The 20,243-nt window shown below is 47.3% G+C and overlaps 1 protein-coding gene across 5 annotated transcripts in view; it reads right to left on the bottom strand.

Annotated features, from left to right (window-relative positions):
- The window catches only part of SIM1 (SIM bHLH transcription factor 1), a 69,390-nt gene extending 49,878 nt beyond the window's left edge, over window positions 1–19,512 (bottom strand). Inside the window, exons 1-8 of one of the 5 annotated variants that reach the window (XM_023254195.2) lie at window positions 19,209–19,512; window positions 9,707–9,789; window positions 6,205–6,294; window positions 5,589–5,697; window positions 5,320–5,405; window positions 4,458–4,657; window positions 4,155–4,261; window positions 3,343–3,490 (exon numbers count right to left, since the gene is read on the bottom strand). In XM_023254195.2, coding sequence (XP_023109963.1) covers window positions 3,343–3,490; window positions 4,155–4,261; window positions 4,458–4,657; window positions 5,320–5,405; window positions 5,589–5,697; window positions 6,205–6,294; window positions 9,707–9,789; window positions 19,209–19,383 — 998 coding nt within the window. In that variant the 5' untranslated portion in view covers window positions 19,384–19,512. Of the gene's footprint in view, window positions 1–3,342; window positions 3,491–4,154; window positions 4,262–4,457; window positions 4,658–5,319; window positions 5,406–5,588; window positions 5,698–6,204; window positions 6,295–9,706; window positions 9,790–11,469 lie in introns of all 5 variants that reach the window. The other 4 variants (XM_045057885.1, XM_045057886.1, XM_023254196.2 and 1 more) reach the window with 4 other exon arrangements.
- Between the last annotated feature and the right edge of the window lie 731 nt (window positions 19,513–20,243).

Here is a 20,243-nt window from a genome sequence, read left to right on the forward strand (position 1 = left end):
ATTTTAAAATGAGATGTTTATACTTCATTGGTTTATCCTTAAAAGTAGATTTTATAAGTTTTATTTATATAACATACTAAGTTTAAAAACATAAAAAGAATCAAGACTCTTTTCTAGAAATTCCTTTTCGTAGTTTATTGGGTGTTCCACATTTTCAATTTTCCTCACGTTAAGTACTAATGTTTTCCATCTGAACTGGCTATGAATAATCAATACTACTAGTTAAACAAACTCAAGAAAATATGATTTCAAGACAATTACTCAGTTTTTACACAGTATTCCTTGTACTGTCCATACTTTTCTGGAATTTCCCCCAACATTCACTGTTACCAGACACTACCTCCATCCATCTATACTCCTGAAAATAATCAGGGAGCAGGGCCTGTCATACTTAACAAATATTTCGAAGCCTGTGGGCACTCAAGATTTGTAAGAATGTTTTGTTTTTTTTTTTTTAATGTGGAACATAAAGCTAACAGGTTATGTCTTACAGAAAATCATGAACTGGCTAGTCTTGGTTTGAAAGGAGTTTTTTTGTTTGTTTGGGTTTTGTTTTTATATTTTTGAGTTTTCATGAAAAGCTATATAAGCTTTGGGAACCTCAAGCACCCAGAGAAAAGGTAAGAGAATTTCGAAAATTTAATCATAGCCTCTTCTTCTCCTCTCTAGATTTTTCAGAATGCCAACATTCTGTATGATGGTCATACAAAGGCTGGTAAAAGAACCACCCGCCTCTAAATCCTTATATTTGCAGTTGTAGGTGCTTATTAGAACAAGGTTACCGAAGATTTATATTCATCATCGCTTTTGTCAGAAAATGATGACCAGTATTTCTAGGCATATTTTAACTTCAACAATAAATTTATCATCAGGAAATTTGAAAAATGATTCTTACGAATGTAGCTTCCATCAATATACCTTCATTTAACCAACGCTTATTTAAAATTCTCTCCGCTTCCATGATATGAAAATCTTTTCAAAATGTATGCTATTAAAATGTCTAAATTTGGAAAACATCTGGCCTGTCAAATTATTTGGGGGGCTTGTGGTTTTAAGTACATTGTTTGAGGTGGCATATTTGGAAAGAATTCACTTATCATTCTCAGGCTTCATAGAGAACTAGCCTTGAAAACAAATGTATGTGGTAGTTCACTGCTACCATAGAGAATCAATAGCCATCTATTTAATTTGCTAAGACAATGTAAATTAGTAACTTCCAGCCAGATGTGTGATATACACATCAAACAAACTGCAACCTGTTCATTATGAAAATCCTGTCAACACACACAGAGCCACTTGATGGCATTTCATCTAAGGCAGTTTCCACATTTGCAGCTATAAAAATCGTCCTAAGAATTTTTATACAAAGAATTGGAGTTGAGACTCATAAAAGGGTAATCAATTTCAGCTTTTTGTCTTGTGTGCTTCTGTTTGTTTATTTCTATTTTCATTCAGAGGTATAAAACATTTAGAAAAATATGAGCCATGCTATTTTTCCTTCTGTAAATCACTTATCCTCATTACATCTTTTTAATCTTATGTAAAGTTGGTAGCCTAATCCTGCAGCTCTAAAGAAGTGTGTGAAGTGAAGAAGGACATGGCCAACAGCAGAAGAAAAGTACACTTATCCACCGGAAAACAAAACAGAATATTCCAAAATGACTCCAAACATAAATTAAGCTTACCCACTGGGAGGTCTAACTTGCATTCTGATCATTTGTATGGGTCTGTGTGACTATATACCCTGCTGTTTGATAAAAAATGATTACTAACCACAGGCACCCACCAGAGAACAGAGTGTATGTATAATGCCTGTGATGTCTCAGACATACAAAGCGCCTTCTTAAAGAATGTCCGTTTCCTCTCCATGGTAAGCAGACATAATTTTTCACTCTTTAATACTTCTGCTTCACAGAGTGGCTTATTTTATGAATTATGTTTTGCCATTTTCTCTTACGTTTATTTTAATAATACAAAAAACTGCATTCATAAAATAGATGGTTTTGTTTCATGATACCCAAAATACTTGTATCTTTTCTGCTCTGTATTAAAATCCACAGCTTTCTCGCTATTACAAAAACCTAATAGTGTTTATTTTAATACCATTTATTGAATGAAAGGAATAAAAAAGATTCTTCTTAATAACCAGCTATTATTCTTGAATATTGAATCTTCATCTAAACCCAATTCATTTTTCCAAGTCTATTGAATTAAATTTTCTTATTAAACAGGCCACAGAGTAAATAGTCTTATTGCCAAGCATAATATTTTCAAGCACTACATTTTTAATTTGGCAATTTAAAACAACGTGGAATGAATCTAGTCCTCATGGCCTGTAGGATAGTCTGATTCCAAATAGTACCCCCTTAACCAATTTCCTAATGTGAAAATAGCATTTCTACTAAGTGCCGGGCGTGTCAATGCTTCCAAAGTAAATAACCCCTGAGGTCCCCTAAAATCACAAGAATTTCAGCGACTACCAAAAAAAAAAAAAAAAAAAAAAAGGCAACCGTGCACACAAAAGAGTTCTTCATAAAGGCTTCAAACCAGGGCAATTCAAACATTATACAGAAGGCGCTTTCTTCACCAGCCGCACACCAGGCCACGTGATCAGCCTGCAGTGCCACACCGAGGGCCACTAACGATTATTGTTTCTAGAAATAAAGCTCAAACGCGGCCGCTGCGGCCGCCCGGCCGGCTGTAGGTGACACTGCCAGGCCGGCTCCTCCCTCGCGACGCGGTCACACAACGCGCGAGGCCTGGGCGCCGGCGAAGACTTGCAGCCTTGGGTCGGGTCCCTTGGCTTTCTGGAGGTTACAGTCAAACCCTCCTGGTCACTTAAACCCTCTTTGTGGTTCAGCGTAAGAATCACTCTCTCAGAACTCTTAACTTTGATTGGAGACTCTGGTTAAAATTAAGAACTTCAAACCCAGATTTGAAAAAGTGAAACAGATGTCCTTTTTGTTAACCATAAATGGCTCCGTACGTCCTACCCTTTCCTCTTTCTCTCTCTTTCTCTCTCTCTCTTTTCTTTCTGCCACATTAAGTTTTATTTAATGCAGAGTTCGCTTAAAAGGTTAAAAGAGAGAGCAGAAAGCAAATGTAGACTGTGGGTGGAAAAACTCCTAAATCTTTTCCTAGAATGTAACGAGGGAAGCCTCTTCATAAAGATGAAAGTGCTCAAGCTGCAGTCTCCCAGCACAGAGTGCACTGGGGGGGGGGGGGGGCAGAAGCGGTATCCCAGGGGGCCCCAGCCTCGCCTAACCAGCAGTGCCCACCGCCCGCGCCCTCTCGGAGACCAGGGTTGCCTAGCGTGGGCGAAGGTCCCAGACTTGCACTCACGTGAGGACATAGTTGACGCTGACGATACAGTGTGGCCTGGACGAGCGGCTGTTGTGGACGATGGTCGCATAGCTCTGCACCCATACCCAGCCACCGTGCTTTGCCAGGAACCTGTAGTACTTGGTGGTCACCTGCCCCTTCACCAGCACTGATGGAAAGACAGAAGGCAGCTGGTGGTGAAGGAGCCGGCTCCTGAGCCCGCCCAAACACAAACCCCGGCGGTGGGAGTGCAGGTCCCCCATGGGCCCTAATGACTGCCCCCAGGCAGGAGGGAGAGACAAACGGTAGGTTCCCAAATGGGTTGTCTCTCCCCTGAATTTGCATCGAGTTCTCCAGACCCTGGAGATTAGCAAAGGGGTGGGGGGCACTTAAAATTGGATTCCTCCGTTCAATTTTCTAAGGAAGGTACCGTCTGGGCAGCTGAACTCCGAGGCTCATTATACCCTGTTTCTGGAAATTAAGCTAAAAAAAAAAAAAAAAAAGCTGAAGCAGGTCTGTGCATATGAGCCAAATGGCCGGCCTAGCCTCAGTTTTTGTTCTCATGTTCAGTGAGGCTTGCAGAGGGTGGGAGGTGGGGAGCATAAAACCCCTCCTGGGGGAATTTCCCCAGAAACTCAGAAACTCTCCCTGCGGATATTAAGGAAACAAGGTGGGGCTCAGTGTTGGAGCAGCCACTGGGAAGGGCGTCACCTACCACCACCACCCGGCTACCAGGGCTCCTCCCCGACCGCTTACTGTGGACGTAAATCACGCCCTTTCCCCTCCCCAGGCCGCGCGGGGGACGTCCTGTGCCGGGAAGAGTGGCGCCTTACGCAGGTGGTGGGCGCAGCGCAGGTGGAAGGTGTCACAGCCGTGCACGTGGTGGTACAACGTCTTCTCAATTAGGTCCTGAGGTTCGTACCCCGTCAGCTCCGCCACTCTGGGGAGAGCAATCCTCGAGGGATGAGCGCAGGATGCGGGGATGCCCCCCACCCCACACGGTCCTCTCAGGCCTGGGTGCCCGCCCTCACTTCACCTCATCTGCAAAATGGGCTCAGAAGGTCGAGGAAGAGCTCTCGGTCACCGAGCAGGGCCATCCTCCTGCTAGGGTCATCCTTTCCCACCTGACCACCCACCTGGAGTCCAGGAAGATGAGCTTCATGTCCAGGCTGGCACGGAACATGAACATGTTGCTGTGCAGCTTGATCTCCGTGACGGCACTGGGAGGCAGTGAGTGGCCCACAGCCACCAGGCCCACGTTCTGGTAGCAGCCATCGAAGGGGGACATGTCCAAGCTGTATTGGCGGATCTTCAGGTAGCCGCTGCAGTGAATGACCTGCAGAGGAGGATGAAAGGGGTGAGACTCAGCCACCGCCAGGAAACATCCCAAAAAGGTGGGTAAGGGATTGAAACATTTTGTGACTCCCTTGAGCCACAAACCGCCATGCGGGCCACGCCCCTGCACTGAGTTGTCCAAAGTTATTGGTGTTCCAATGTGTCTCAAGGAATGTCTATCCTGCCACACTGAACTCACCTGGGAGCTTGTAAAAATACAGAGGCATGGGCCTTGCCATCATTAACTCATCAAAATTGCCCATGGGGCCCTGGAACCTGAATTGGAGCTAAAGCTCTGGTTCTTAACTCCTCTGGGGGTTGGAATCTGATGCTGTGAGTAAACTCTAAGAATCCGCCAAAATTACTGACCATTTCAGACATTTTACACAGCCCTAAGGTCCATTATGAGCCCCAGATTAAGAGTCCCTGCACCCCAGCAGTATCCCAGACAGTGAAACCAAGTCTTAAAACTTAGTAGTCCCCAAGTGTTCAGGAAGTTCAACAACTCTTGAGGTGCTCCCAGGCAGACAGAGCTTTGATGCCTGCGGAGGACGCCCTTGGGGCAGTCAGGGACTCAAAAATGTCCCTCCCACGCCCTCGAGTTCCTCTGGTTCTGCTACTTTCCCCCACAGGCTGCTAGGATCATCCCTCTCAGCCACACACCTTGTAGCCACCGCAGGTGAGGCCCGCGTTCCTCTTGGCCAAGACGCACTTCATTCTGAGGAAGAAGGAGCGCTCGATCTCGTATTCTGGGAGAGAGGGGAGAAGGGAGGTGAAGGATGTGAGGTATTCTGGGAGAGAGGGGAGAAGGGAGGTGAAGGATGTGAGACAGCTGGTGTGACTCCAGGCCCCACCTTGGCTAATTGGGGAAAAGCCAGAAGCAAATGGTGGCAGCGAGGGACCCAAGTAGTGCAGGCGAGCAACTGCCTTACCCTGGACAAAGTGAGAGTGGTAGGGTTGATGAGCTGTAAGCACCGCGGTCATCTCGTCGTGGTCGGCTGGGTGGATGTATTCATAAATGCTGTTCCCAGTCAGCTCTACCTGTAAAGAGGGGGGTATCACCTTCTCCAACCCTTGTGGGGCTGGAAGATTGGACCAGGCTGTCTACAGGCCTGTGAGGACAGGAGCCAGAACTTTAGAGTCAGCCCTGAGTATTAATTCCAGTTCTGCTGCTGGCTACTTACTGCAGTCTAAGCTAGGTTTCCTCATCTATAAGAGGAAATAATAATATAATAGTAATTATAATGGTAGTAGGAACATTATGGTCGTAGTTTCATGGCAATGTTCTGGTGAAAACATCAGGTATGTAACTACCATCCATGGTGTTTGACTTATGGTAGACTCCAAAAGATAGCATTGTTTGGGCTCGGGGTGGAAGCCAAAAGATAAGGGAAGTAGAGGAAAAGAGAGAAGCAGACCTGCCAGCTGAGATATTTCCAGTCCCAGAAATGCACATACAAAAGCTTTGGGGAACCACCACCCCCTTACCTCTGGCCTCCAGCTCTGGCTGTAAGCATTGAAGGCTGGAGGTGTGGACCACTCACCTACCTGAGAAAGACCCAGGTGGACTGAGGCTGTCTCTGAGATGTACATGATCTTCCCATCTGGGGCCACCACAAAGATGAAGCCATCCAGGGTCTGGGGAGATAGAAACAGAGTTGAATGGAGAGCCCTCTGTGGGAAGAAACTGGGGTAGGGGGCAGAAGTCAGAGATGTTCAGCCAGAAGAACAGAGACATGGAGTAGAGAGAAGCAGACAGGAAATAGGGCATAGAAAATATGCCACAAGAGCCCCTCTTTTGTTCATTACAAATATGTAAGCATCTGGGACATGCAGCACACTGGGAGACACCCAGAGAAAGTGGTGGGCAAGGGTACTGCCCTCCAAGACTCATGACCCACTGAAATGGACAATACAGACATATATCTGTAGCATACACACACAAATATAGGGGGCAGAGGATCACAGCCCATTATAAGAGGTAGGTTAAGTTCTTGGGCTGATGGTCACTGAAAGAAAGAATAGTTTCTTGAGTCAGTCTTGGAGGACTCCATAGTGGTGGCATCCTATAATGGAAAGAGTACCTGCAGGGTTTAGGAAAGGGGCACTGAGCCATATGGAAGTGTTGGTAGTCTGAAAAGTTTTTAGACAGAAGGCAGCTGGCCAGTAGCTCCAGAAAGAATCTGGGAGAGGCAGGGTTAGGAAATGAAAATTTTCTGGGTAGCAAGTCCACAGAGTAGTTCCATAGTGTGTAGATGTGTGTGTTTCACTGATGCATCAAACTGACAGGCTTTCCATGAAAGAAAATCTTAGACTTTCACTGTCGCTTTATCTCTGTGAATGAGGCTTCAGTCCAGGCAGTGGAGACATAAGGGTGAGTCAGATACTGCTCTCAAGTTGCTGGAAGTCCAGTGGCAGAGACTGGCTAAAGACAGATAAAATGACCACAGAGCTGAGTGGACAGTGCTGCGGGGGCCCAGAGGCCTGGAGGAGAATCAGAGGCCTCAGAGGACCGGTTTGAGCAGAACATTGAAGAGGAAGCTTGAACTGGAGATGGGAGGAAAGGAATCCTAGGCAGAAGGAATGAAGTGGCAAAGGCAGGGACTGGTGGGGGGTAGGGTACATCTGGTGTACTCAGGCTCAACGAATTTGGTGTGCCAAAGATAGGCTGAGAAAGTACACTGATGCTGGGTTTTTGGAGAGTTTGAGATGTCAATCAGAAAAATTGCTCCTATAGGCATCAGGGTTCCAGCAGTTTCTAAGCAAAGAAATATCATGTTTAAATGTGTGTGTGTCTGTGTGTGTGTGTGTTGTGTTTTGTTTTGTTTTGTTTTTCAGTGGTAGAATGTGAACAATGACCTACAGGAGGAAAAAGTGGGATGAAGAGATCAGAGATGGTTGAGCCTAAACTTGGGTGGTCACAGGGTGATGAGGAAGAGGGAGAGTTTAAGTCAAAGATGGTTCTAGCTGTGGAGTTTATGGTGGCAGAGAGAGAAGCTGAGAGTGACTTCGAGGTCATTGAGTAGAGGGTAAGAGCATTAGCCAAGACTGAAAATTTAGGGAAGCGTTGTGAGTTTTTGTAGGAGTGGAAGTCTGGAGGAGGGAGGTAATTAATTCTTGTCTTGGAGATGCTAAACTTCAGGTATATGCAGATTTCCAGTTGGCAGTAGGAAATAAGTCTGAAGCTTCAGAAGGGTGTCTAGACTGGAGAAACCAGCTGGAGTCATGCAAATGTAGGAATGAAGTTGAGGTTGTGGTGTTGGCCCAGATCACCCATGAGGCCCTGAAGCTGTGAGAGGAGAAACAGAGGTGGAGCCTTGGAGGAATACCAACATTTACAGCCAGACAGCAGTAGGCAAAACAGAGGAGCAAGTAGAGAAGGAGAAGAATCCAGGAAGTTGCGCTACTTTAGAAACTGAAGGAGAGAGGGTGAATGTCAAGTAAGCAGTGCCACCCTGTCAGGTATTTACCCAAATGTCACCTTCTCAGTGAAGTCCTCTGCAACGTCCCCATTTTAAGTGGCACTACTCACAGTCCCCACCCTCCCCCTTCTTATTTGTCTCCATAGCACCTACACCACCTGTTATACTATGTAATGTACCTATGTGGGTTTGCAAGGCTGCTCTCCTTAGAATGTGAACTCCATGGAGGGCAAGGCTTTCTGTCTGGCACACAGTTGGCCCTACTATATTTGTGCAATGAACAAAGTCAGGTAGGATAAGAGATGCGCATCTTATGCTGGATATCAAAATGTGGTGGAGCCTGTACAGAGCACAACAGTTAGGAGAGATGCCAGACGGCAGTGGTGTGGAAGTGAGGGCAGCAGGGTGAATGATGGAAATTGAGAGGGTAATGAAATTCTTCCAGAAGTTTGGGATGAAGAAGAGGAAGAAGACTGGGCAAGAGCCAGAAGGAGAGAAAGATTGTTTGGGTTTTGTTCTCTTGTTTATATGGATGAGGAAAGTCAGCTGGGAGTATGGAAAGATTGGGGGCAGGGAGAGCATTGCTGAGAGACAACTGATGAAAAGTGTCCCTGAGAAAGGAGAGTGATGATGCCTTTCTATTTGAATTCAGATGTATGAAGACCAGGCCTATGAGGGAATGCTTACACAGGCCTTTCTTTGCTCTGTGACACTAAAATCTCTTTGGCTTCAGGCACTGAGGGAGGGACAAGGTAGCCATGGGACAGGGAAGGCCACAGCACTTCTGCCATGGGATGCTGGTCCTGTCTGGCCCAGGAGGAAGAATTAACTCAGATTCCCCCGCCATGCTGCTTAGGTTTGAGGCTGCCACAAGAGGATCTTGGGGGAGGGGGGGTCGGACAAGGATAATAATAAGGGGGTGGAGGGTGGGAGACAAGTGTCAAGCCTAAAAATGCCACCGGGAGTTTTGCTATTTTAAATATTTGCTATGCGACTTAAGCGGGCAACGGGCAATTTAAAACGGTGCGCACTGCAAACAACGCGGTAATGGGTGCCTCCGCCCTGGGTAAACTCATTACCTGGGGAGGTGTTATGTGTGTACGCGAGGGTCTGTACACGCGCTGGGCTGGGCTGGCCTGGGGTGAGAGCTCATAGAGAGACGGGGGAGAGCCCGCGAACTACAGGGAGAAGATGAAAAGAGCTGCACACGCAGCTGGCTCTGGAATGTGTGCGCTTAAAGCACTGATGGGCATTTCTACTAGATTCCCGTTATTCCTGTGTAAATCCTTCCTTTCTGGCTGCTTTGCAGCCGGGCCCGGCGCGCTTCGGTTCTCTCAACCGAATGGTGTCAAATGGCGCCCCCTCCCTCGAGACGGCCGTCCTGATTTGGGGCCTTGCCGGACTCCCCTCTAAAGCCAACGTGCCAATTCACCTTGCCTCCCTCTCCGCCTCGAGAGGCGCCATCTGCACCCAACGAGGTTAAGAGCTCAGCGTTTTAATTTCCAAGGGGCTGTAGGGGCTGCGAGAAGGCTACGTCTGGGCCTGATCCTATTTTCCTAAGAAACAAGAAGCCCAGCGCGGGGCCAGGCACCTGAGCCCTCGAAGCTTATGTGCCGCCGCGCGGGTACCTGGAGCAGATGGGAGCCCAGTTCTCTGCCTACGTTGTCCAGGGGGCTGGTGCGACTCGAGTGGCCCCACGCCTCGCCGAGCCCTGTGGAGACACAGAGACACCCTTTAGCGATGGGACTCCGACCTGGCTAGCAGTTTGAGACTAGTGCCGCGGTTATGGCACGCACGCAAGTTCGCGCGCACCACTGGATACCGTCGGAGTTCCGGGCACAGCTACTGCCTAGGATACGAGCCTGTGAATTTCGGCCCCTCCCTCTCTGCTTTTAAAAGGACTGCGTAGAGGTCAGACTCCCTCTCGGGGGGCGGGTGAGAGCTTCTCAGGGAGGGCAGAGCCCTGGCTGAGCACCCCTCTTGGCGGTACCTCAAGTGGCGGGGTTTGAGGACCGCCTGTGTGTGCCTTGCAAGGGCCGAAGGCACCCGAACGGTAACTTTTGCGAAAGTTCACCACTGTGTTTAGAGGGGGGAGGGACTATTTCTCCCCCAAAGCTTCATTATCTGCCTTATCACAAGGCCGAGGATGTCCACGCCTCCAGCGAATGCCGCGGCGAATACCTGAGGCTGTGAACTGAGTCCAGCTGGTCCTTGGGCTTTCTTTCTCTTTGGGTGCGGGGCTCTCCAGCCAGTTACCTCCCCTAGGCCTCTGCCTTTAATCCCCTTCGGAGAAATCCGTTTGCTTGTGGATGGCTTCCAGCACCTACATCCCTGAGCAATGCTTATTCCTCTGCTTCCTCCCCACTACCCCTAGTCTTACACATCCTACCTAACCTCGCCCCTCAAAACAAAACAAAACGAAACAAAAACAAAACAGTGTAGGCTTTTTTTTTTTTTTTTTGAAGTTTACTTTCAGGTGCGAACACCATCCTGGCAATATTTTCGTTTCCTTTTGGATATAGAGAACCGTTCAGTTTCTCTACTCTCCACGTATCTTCTATTAACAAAAGTATCATCTATTAACAAAGACAGCCCCTTCCTCTCCTCGATGTTACCACGTTGAGATCTTTCCAGGCTTTGCCAGAAATTTCTCCTAGTGATGCCTACAAAAGAAAATTCTCTGGAAAAAAAAAAAAAAACCTTTTTAAATAATATTCTCTGGATACCCGTAGCTGATTAAAAAAAAAAAAGAAACTAAAAGGGAGTCTGCTATAGTACATGTTTGCAGAAAGAAAAAAATAATAAGGCAGAAGAAACTTGAGGAAGAGGTTGTACTACCCATAACTACTTACAGGTAATATTTTTTAACAGTGTTGCTGCCGAAATTAATTTAACTAGGTAAACTCTTTTACACCATTAAACAAGGTTTAACATGACAAAGGGGGTGTGATTTACTGATTTACTGCTTTAAAGTACGAATCACTATGAAGTACACAATGACAAACACGCTCGCATTGTAATATGGGGGTGAGGGCGGATCTTTCAGAATAAAACATGGAGTTGGACTCTTAAAATGTGTTGGCCAGGAGCTGCTTCCAAAGCAAGCGATCAAAACCCTGGTAACGAGTAACCATGAGCGCCCCTTAAGCTCGAATCGGGTCTTTCTGGATGTTTGCACATCTAAATAAATCTAACGATTTCCCCACCGCTCTGCAAACACTGATGCTCCCCGCCCGCGGCTGCACTCCTCTCCCTCCCTCGCCTCTAGTCAATCCCCCCTGCCTCTTTTAGCCCGCCCTAGCCTCCCTCCCAGGAGTGACTCCACTGCCCTAATCGCTTTGGTCCTTCTGGATTGTTCGGGAGGGCCTCCGACACAGCCACCTGTACACACCCCTTCGCCTTGTCACCTTCCCTTCGCTCCTCGGGTCTCGGCCAAGCTATCCTCCTTCCGGGTTTCGGGCACCGCGCGCGGTCGGTCATTTTTTCATTGCAGCTCACACATACCCACCCAGAAGTGGCGGGGATGGGGGGATTGGTTTGGTTGGGGAGAGCCAAACCGGGGAAGGGGGATAGGATCCTGCTGGGAGAGCTAGGGACGCGGGTGGCGCTGGCCCGTGGACACCCGGCCCGGCCGAGGCCTGAAAGGGCCAAGCTTTGCGGGGGCGGAGGGCCGGGGCGCTCCCGCCCTCTGGGAGCTGGCCGAGGCCTCCTTGCGTCTGGAATCTTGTCTTCCGGAAGGGTGCGAAGCCTGCGCTTGGGGCCAACAAATGCCCTTATTCTAAAATTATGAAGTCCTCCCAAATCGGCTGGAAACAGCCCGGGAACGGCCTTCCGACCCGAATCATCTGACAGTCCCCGAGCTGGGCTCAGGGTTAAGTACTGGTTCCGAACCCCCAGCGCCAGCCTCGGCTGTTTGTTGTCTCAGGTTGCGGCCTCATTAGTATGCGCCTACCGGGTAAAAATAAGACTCCCCAGCAGGTTAATAAACAGCCGGCCTGGCGCAGGTTACTAAGGGCCGCCCTCGCCCTCTCCTGCCCCCACCCCCACACCTTTTAAGGAACCTTTTGCTTTCACGGAGCATTGCCTTCTCTACGTTCTCGGTTGAAATCTCCGTCACACGGTTTTGCCTGGGTTAATGTTTTATAAGGCACTGGCTGCCTTCGTCTACCTGCCAGGCTTTCCTGACCTAATCCTAGGGCTGAGCTCGCCCTTCAGCCTGTCCAGGACACCTTCTGTAGCCCCCGTCAAGGGTTCCGCCTCCCGAAAATCCTGCAGTGAGCCAGAGACCCCTCTCCCCGGAACCGTCACCTCCGGCCTGCGGTGACGCGCTCCCGCGCCCAATTTCAGTTGGCGAGGGGGGTAAGCTGAGATTTCGTTTCTGCACTTGACCTACCGCAGAAAATTCACAAATCCTTTGATTGTCTGTTTAAAATGAGGAGGAAACCAGCTCCCTTTGCGGCAGGATTACAGTGGGAACAAGATCTAAAGATTCTCTTGTAATTCGGTGAGGCCGAGGGAACGGGGTTTTGCAAAGGAGAAAAGGAGCTCTGTGAGGGAGGCGATAACTAAATCGGGTTTTAGACAAAAGGATTTTCCCCAGCTAAAGTGGCCGAAGACAAAGGAAAACATAATCTATTTTGGAAGATTTCCAAGATATGCCACATTAACCTTAGCAGATAAATTTTGCTTCTCCCCGCCCCCCCTTCCCTTAAAGTCTGGTTTATCATATTTACATAAGTAGTATTAGAAGGGATGTATCTATTATGGATCTAAAGGGCTAGCTCACATTTCATGTGAAAACCCGGGCGAAGTTTCACTCTTACCCTCAGTGCGCGGTTGAGCCATTTCCATTTAAATACCCCCTGACCCAAGGATTACCTCAATGGACTGACTGCACGGGTTTTGTAATTTCCTGAAAATGAGATTTCGATTTATAAAACAAGAAACCAATTAGTAACCAAATGAGGCGAAGTAGATCCACTAAAATTGACCTAATCCCACAGGCACAATTTAGGCCCGTTCTTGGCGAATGAATGATGAGCCCCAGTCTAGCGTGAGCTCAAAGCATCATCCAGCTGTGTTATTACAAGCAGCAAAAATAAATTGATCGAGCATTTCCTTCGGAATGAGTTTCATACCCTTGACAAAATATAGATTACAGACCTGGCATCATCGCCTCTTTCAGTCAGACAGGAAGAGGAGGAAGAGAAGGGGTTGTTCCACTGTTCTCCCCCCCCCTTTAATAAATAAACACTCTATCTCAGTAGAAATGTGTCCCCCTTGTAGTAGTCCCCAGAAAGGTTCGTCCGACAGACAGATTGCAATATACCTTTTAGGCAATACGAGGGTGGGTGGGAGTGGGGCTGGAAGAGCAGTCCCGGGATCTGACCACAACTTGGTGACTGAGGTGGGAAAAACCCTCTTCGGGTCCCAGAGGGACTTGTTCAGTGGCTTGGGTTTTCCGCAAGGCCAGTGGGTCCTCGCTGAGGGCATGTTGTCCAAACCTCCCCCCACCGCACCTGTCCAGCAACCTAACAGCCTTCGTGTTAGGAGCCTGGCGGCCTCAGAGGCTCTGAGGAAGAGAGGGACGGAGATTGGTCGCCCTTAGACTAGACAGCGCGCCTGGACCGGTCCCTGAGTAGGAGGCTGCTTCTCGCGTCGACTGTGGGCGCTGTGGCCCTCCCCGCTCAAAGCCCTCTCCAGCCACCTAGCGGGTGCGGCAGACCTCGTGATGGTGTCGATAGCTGCGCGGGACCTAGCTTTGTCCCGCGCAGCAGCCCAGACCCCTGAACTCCCGTGTGTCTGCACTCCACAGTGGCAGTGTGGGCTCTTCTCTCCCCTGTGTGCCCCTGGCCGCACCCGGGAAATCCACTAATGTTAGTACTAAATCTGGGGTGGAGAATGATGGTCACAACACTGACTCTGCACCCTCGCTGTGCTTTGGCGCTGGAGCTAGGCTTCCAGGTCGGGAGCGAGCAAGCCAGCCAAGCTGTCGGCTTCTGGCCTGCAGCGAAAAGAACAGGAACAGCAGTAACGAGGGACAGGTGTGTTCCAGCCTGGTCCCAACTAAACCGTGGGACGAAAATGGACTCGGGTTTGACAGCAGTGCCTTGCATGACGCTGAAAAACGTCAAGCGGTGTCGCCCCAGGGATCCAGGTCTTCAAAAGTGGCCGGGAGGGGCAATGCCAGAGCCCAAAGGCAGGCGCAGGTGAACGGACGCGAAAACCCCGCTGCGCAGGGATCTGCCGCCCGCGTTCTATTTGGCTGCGGGCTCGGGCAGGATCTCGGCTTCAGGTTTAAACAACGGCCGGTCCTTGGAGCAGTGGCCCAGGTAGCACTAATGACGGAGGGCACACGCCCGCACCGGCCCAGCTTCTGCTTGGGGTAGGCTCGCTGAGACGTCCTCGAACCTTGGGAGAGCAGAGACCTGGTCTGGACCATGCGGAGACCTCGAACTGGCGCACCCTCAGCTAAAGCCATCCGCGGCTGGGACGGAATGAGCCGCACCGCGCGGGCTTGGCCTGCGGGCAGCATGATAACGTGCTTCTCCCCGCTGCGTGCTTTGGTGCATACCAGAAGCGCGGTGGAGTCTTCTGTAAGGTTTCGGTCTCTGCTCCCGAGCGCACCACCGAGGTAGAGCGACTCCGCGCTGGAGGACCCGCCTCCAGGATGGGACTACCCGAAGAAAGTTTGTCCCGCACTTCTCAAACACTGTTCTAGTACTTTCTAATTAGCAGGCCCATTGCTAAATCCTTGAGGGTTCCCTTCCCCCACGCAAAATTTAAAACTCCATCAATCCGAGACTGGCAATGGGTGGACAGCTAAAAGCATAAGGTGTTAGTTGGGTCTAAACCTCATTCTCTTGAGAAATATCTGTGCCGATATAGAGAGGTGCGGCAATCATCCATGGGTTCGAATTGTGTCCACTTTTGTGTCAGCAAAAGCTCCAAGGTGCCAGGATTTCCCCAGGATTGAAAAATAACTCTTCTAGAAAATACGTTTGTCCTCTGGAAATTTAACCCGATTTTAACTTAAAGTATGTGATTGTAGCCTGCTTAAAAGCATCCCGCTATAGCTTACGGGATTGTTTTGCTGTATTGTTTTTATTAGTGATCGTTCCCTTTAAAGAAAAAAAAAGTGATTTTTCATTGATCTGATCTACAATTTCTAGCACATAAATCTGCCTTGCAAATGCTCTGTGCAGAGTTTAGTTCTGCACTCTACATTTTAAGTCAACATCAAAACTGGAATTAAACAGAGAAAACCAGCGTGGAGGGTAAACTGGGCTTAAAGGCTTTTAAATGAGAAAAACTTCTGTAGGAAAATAAACATGGAAACCTAATGCTCAATCATTTCCCCGAGCAGCAAGAAAAACAGCCTTAAATCACCCATCCACGTGGGAAATGGGGCCTCTTTTTCTCTTTCAGTTCCCGGCCTCGAAAAAATATAAGGCGATTAAGGATTTCAGTCTTGAGGTGAATATTATAGAAAGGGTCTGTGGAGGTTTGTTTAATCATCCTTGTCCTTCCAGCCTTTGTAGAGACTCTTTCCTGCACAGTTACTAATTTCAATTCTGTGATTATTTTTATTTTCCCAAGACATCTTGACAATGATACGGCAGTGTGATGTTACCAAGATTTTGAATGGTTATAGATTTGAAAACATGTCTGATCCTTTCAAAGGTTACTCAGCAAGCCACTACACCCTTAGCCAAAACTGTATTCTATCTGGATAGCAAATATATATTACTTTGTAGTTGAGTTTGTCCAATATTGCACATGAAGTCACACTATCTTTTTTTTTTTTTTTTTAATCCTGCCTTTCTGGCTTTGGTAACACCAAAGACTTACACATTTCTAGATGCCTCAAGTTTTTTCTTTGCAAGGCTATTTTAGAATAGGATATGTTGCCAATGGAAGATACACAGTTTTAACGATTTCACAGTAATCTTCCTTTCTTTTTTTTTGTATGAAGTCTCCAATCTAATGCTTTATTTTTAATTATTTCAGGTACCCATATTCCATTCCTCTGTTTCCACCCCCTCCTTTCATCTTTCTTTCAACAGCTCAGTTTTATCTACTCAGATAAGTAAAAACTGAAGTTTGCCCAAAAGAATCTACCAGAACCCAGGGGGTAAACTATATGTAGTGATGGAGAATTAGCTATATTTTAAGAATATTTTGTAAATTTTTTCAAATATAAGTATGGAAAGATTTCTCTTTGTTGATTAAGCCTCTTGATATTAAAGGGTATTGTAGATGAAATGTAATCTGAGCTGAAACAGTGGGGTTTTAGAGTCATTGTTGTGCCTGTAACTAAGATGTCACCAGATTTATAATTATTTTAGATTATATACATTGCAAAAATCCATGTTACATGTGACAGAAAGCTTACCATGATGAAAGAGCTGTCTTTACTCCATCCTTAGGACAAAATTTAAGACCTACTATGTGCTGGAATGGCATCTAGATAGGTGTAACAATGGACTACATCTGCAAACAAATTCTTTCCATTTCTCATCGCTAAAAAGATAACCTTTACATAAAATGCTCAGTTTCCCCCCACTGCCATGGACCCAATCTTGTCTACTCTCCTCCTTCAGTCCACAGCTGAACCCAAATTTGGCACCCTCTGCAGGTTGTGCCTGGTTTTGCCGTTTGTGATTATATTACTCCTTTGAAAGATGTTGGGTTTTGTGTGTGTGTGTGTGTGTGTGTGTGTGTGTGTGTGTGTGTGTGTGTGTTGTTATTGTTTTATATTTTAAAGGGCTGTGTCTGGGTTTTGGATTTTTTAAGCTAATCTATCCTCACTAAAACCTCATCTCTAGGAGCCAGCTGCTCGGATGACCCCGTCTAACTCACCGGGTGGAGGCTGCCGGTGAGTTATGAGCTCAACAGTAGCTGGAGAAATAAATGATGTGCCCAGAGTTCACACATCGTCCATCCCCTCCTCCCCATAAACTCACACTAGCCTCTGAGGAAGGGAGAAGAGGGAGGGGCCTGGGGCTCCAGAGGAAGGTGAACGGGGGCTGCAGAAAGCACAGTCGCGGTTAAAGTAGCCACAGGGGATCAGCCCAGCCACCAAGGGGACTCCAGGGGGAGTCTTCTCCAGTGCTCTCTTTACAAATGAGAAGTTGGCTGAGAGAGTTTACTTTCTGTTCCTCTTATTTATCACGCGATTTATAATTTGTGGAGTTCGCACTCAAGTAAACAAGAAAGCTTGCTCTCTTAGAAAACAAAATCAAAACAACCGAAACCAGCCCAATACCCTGCGGCCGCGCCTGCCCGGGTCTGCACGACAAAGACGGGCGCCCCTGGCCCGGCGACTCCCCGGGCGCTCCTATCCCTCTCCCGGTGCCCGCCCTGAACGCCGACCCGCTATTCTTCTCCTCCCGCGATTACTCGCAGCCCCACAAGCAACACCATATGCTTCTTCTGATCAAACAGCGAGCGACTTCGGCACCGATAATTGACGAGACCCGTTAGAAATCACGCAGAAAGGGAGCCCACTGAGACCGCAGGGGCTGACAAATCACTGCTAATAATCCTGTTAGGAACAGCGCGGCCAGCCGAGTTCGCAATAGCTTTATTTTTATAAAGTAGGCGCTGACAGTATAAAAGACAACGAGATCTCTCTTTTTTTTTTTAAACAGAATGCAGTGTGGCATAATAGTTTTCCCACTAGCAATTCTCAGCACAGTTTGAATGGGAAATATGGTTTTTAGTATATAAATTCCCCCTCCTTTCTTTTTCTTTAACTTTTCAGGAACTTTAGGTTTTGATTCCTCTCCTCCTGTGGTTTCCACGGTCAACTGAGATTGTTCAACAACTGTAACACTATTTGTAGTTTTGGGGTAAAACTGAACTATGATTTGAAAGTTTTCCTTTACTGCTCCTGACTAATTTGTCAGCATGATTCGCAAGATTTTGATTCAGATAATAACTTCTAGTCAAAATCAAACAAAGTGAAACTCCAAGCCCAATAATGACTAAATTTCCTTCCCCCTATTTCCTTAAAAGAAAACAACAAACCCCAAGGACCCCAAATCAACAATAACATAAACCTCTGCGGGTCAAATAAGACATTCCGATTTGTAAATAAACAGGGTTCTTTCTCTTGGAATTTTTTGTTTGTTTAGGATTCTCTCCTTTGTATTTCCCAATCTCTCTCCTCTGACAGAGACACATCTAAATTTTTTTAAAATTTGTTCATATTATTTGAGTGTGGGTAAAGGAAAGGATGGGGAAATGGAAGAGGGAAGTGTCCTTTTCCTAGTGAGTATAAATGGACAGTGTTCTTTGGAGGCTGCTCTGTCCTCACACAGTGAATCTTTATACTCTAAATACATGTTTTAAATCATGACCAGCTCAGCTGTTCTTCCTTCTGGGCCTTATAATACAGTTTTCCCAGGATCAGTTTTGCCAAGCTTCCACCTAGAAGATATTTTCTAAGCGGGCTAGTCTTCTTAATTCAACCTTATGTGTTTGGGTCCTAGCCTATTATCTCAGAGATAATATCAAGCTCAGAGTTGGAAATCACCAAGCCCCAGAGTTAGTTTCAGAATCTGCGAATATCTCAAAACCCAGACTAAATTTGCTATAAACAATCAAGAGACTGGGTAAATTCAGGACATAGTTGTTCACAAATATGCCTGGTGCTCAAATGCATAATTGTAAACATATAGAGAAATTATTGTCTGGCTTAGCTCCATGTACGTGGGTCTATCTATATGTAGCAAAAATACAAGAATTTGGCAATGTTCCTGCTTTCTGCTAGATACAATTCTAACAAGAGGAATAAAAAAAGAAAGTCATGTTTGGATTAGTTGTACTTTCAATCGAGCTCAGTATCTGAAGTGTTGACAAAAGCACTGTTGGGCTGCTTCCCAACCAAACATATCCGATGGACTAGAGAGAAAGTATTAATGGGGAAGTAGAAAGAGCCACAAAAAGGCAACAGGAATTCTAAGTTCAGAGAGGTCCACAGTCAAGCAGCCATGCTAAACTTCCCTTTGCAGAGAGTACGTATGCATGTGTGACCGCACTTCTCTGTTCAGTGGTGTAGGCTCACTCACTGGCAAATCTCTACTCCTTCTGCCTTTGAAATTTCATCTGGGCAAAGTCACTTACCTTCTGGGAACACTACTCTCATTTTGAGATAGCTGGTCGTGAGTCTGATTATGGATGCTTTGTCCAGCTGCGAGGTGATAGCCGAGGGCAAAGGCAGTAATTTGGCCAGTTCATAAAATTCACTGTTTTCCTTCTCCCTCCTAGTCCGGGCAGCATTTTTGGACTTCTCTTTCATTGTGTCTCGTTCCCCCTTTCTTCTTACAACATGAGCTCCACAGATGCATCCAAAAGCAAAAATAAACTTTCAATTAGAGATCATATTTGACAAAAATATAAGGCATACTTTGAATGAAGAGGCTGAAATCTTTGCTTCAGGGTATTGATGGCAGTAAAAGACCAACGCAGCGAACAGAAAATACTTTTCTTTAAAAATACGGGACGAGAGTGTAGGAAAGTTGCTGATCCACGCGATCGGGGCAATCCCAGGAGTCTCTGGATATCAAATGCCGGCGGGACCCCTGAGGACCCAGGCTTTTCTTCTGTTCCGCGCGACGGAGCCCGGGCCCCGGAAAATCGACATAATAATCCCCGACGTTTGCTCTTCAGTCCCGCGGCATTTGAGGCGGCTCCCAGCCCCTTTGGGAAGAACGGGAATGCCGGACAACTCTTTCAGGCCACTGTGAAGACAACAGCATCAGAGCGTAAGAGATCTGCAGCTCCGCAATCACTCATGCACTCGCCTGAATTCCGAAAAACGGCCGGGTAGGCGCCTGTCCAGGCTGGGTGTGTTTGTTTGCTTGTTTGTTTGTTTGTTTTATAAGAAATGGAGGAATCAATAGCGAGACTGAGCCTCCTGCGAATAATGCTCGCATCCTCTCATCCAAGCCAGCCACATTCTCCAGCCCCCCTGGGAAGTTACCCAAACAACAAAATGCATATTTTTGAAGACCCTGAGAAGACCCTCAGTCGCTGGTCCCCGTGCCCGCGCCCAGGCCAGGCGCACGTCCCAGGAAAGCAGGTTTCCGCAAATCAGAATTCCTCCACAGCGCTGGGGCCGCCTTTCAGTCCCCCCGCTTTGGCAGATCTGGAATTTGG

Source organism: Felis catus, chromosome B2 (genome assembly GCF_018350175.1).
Source record: "Felis catus isolate Fca126 chromosome B2, F.catus_Fca126_mat1.0, whole genome shotgun sequence".
Classification (NCBI taxonomy): Eukaryota; Metazoa; Chordata; class Mammalia; order Carnivora; family Felidae; genus Felis; species Felis catus.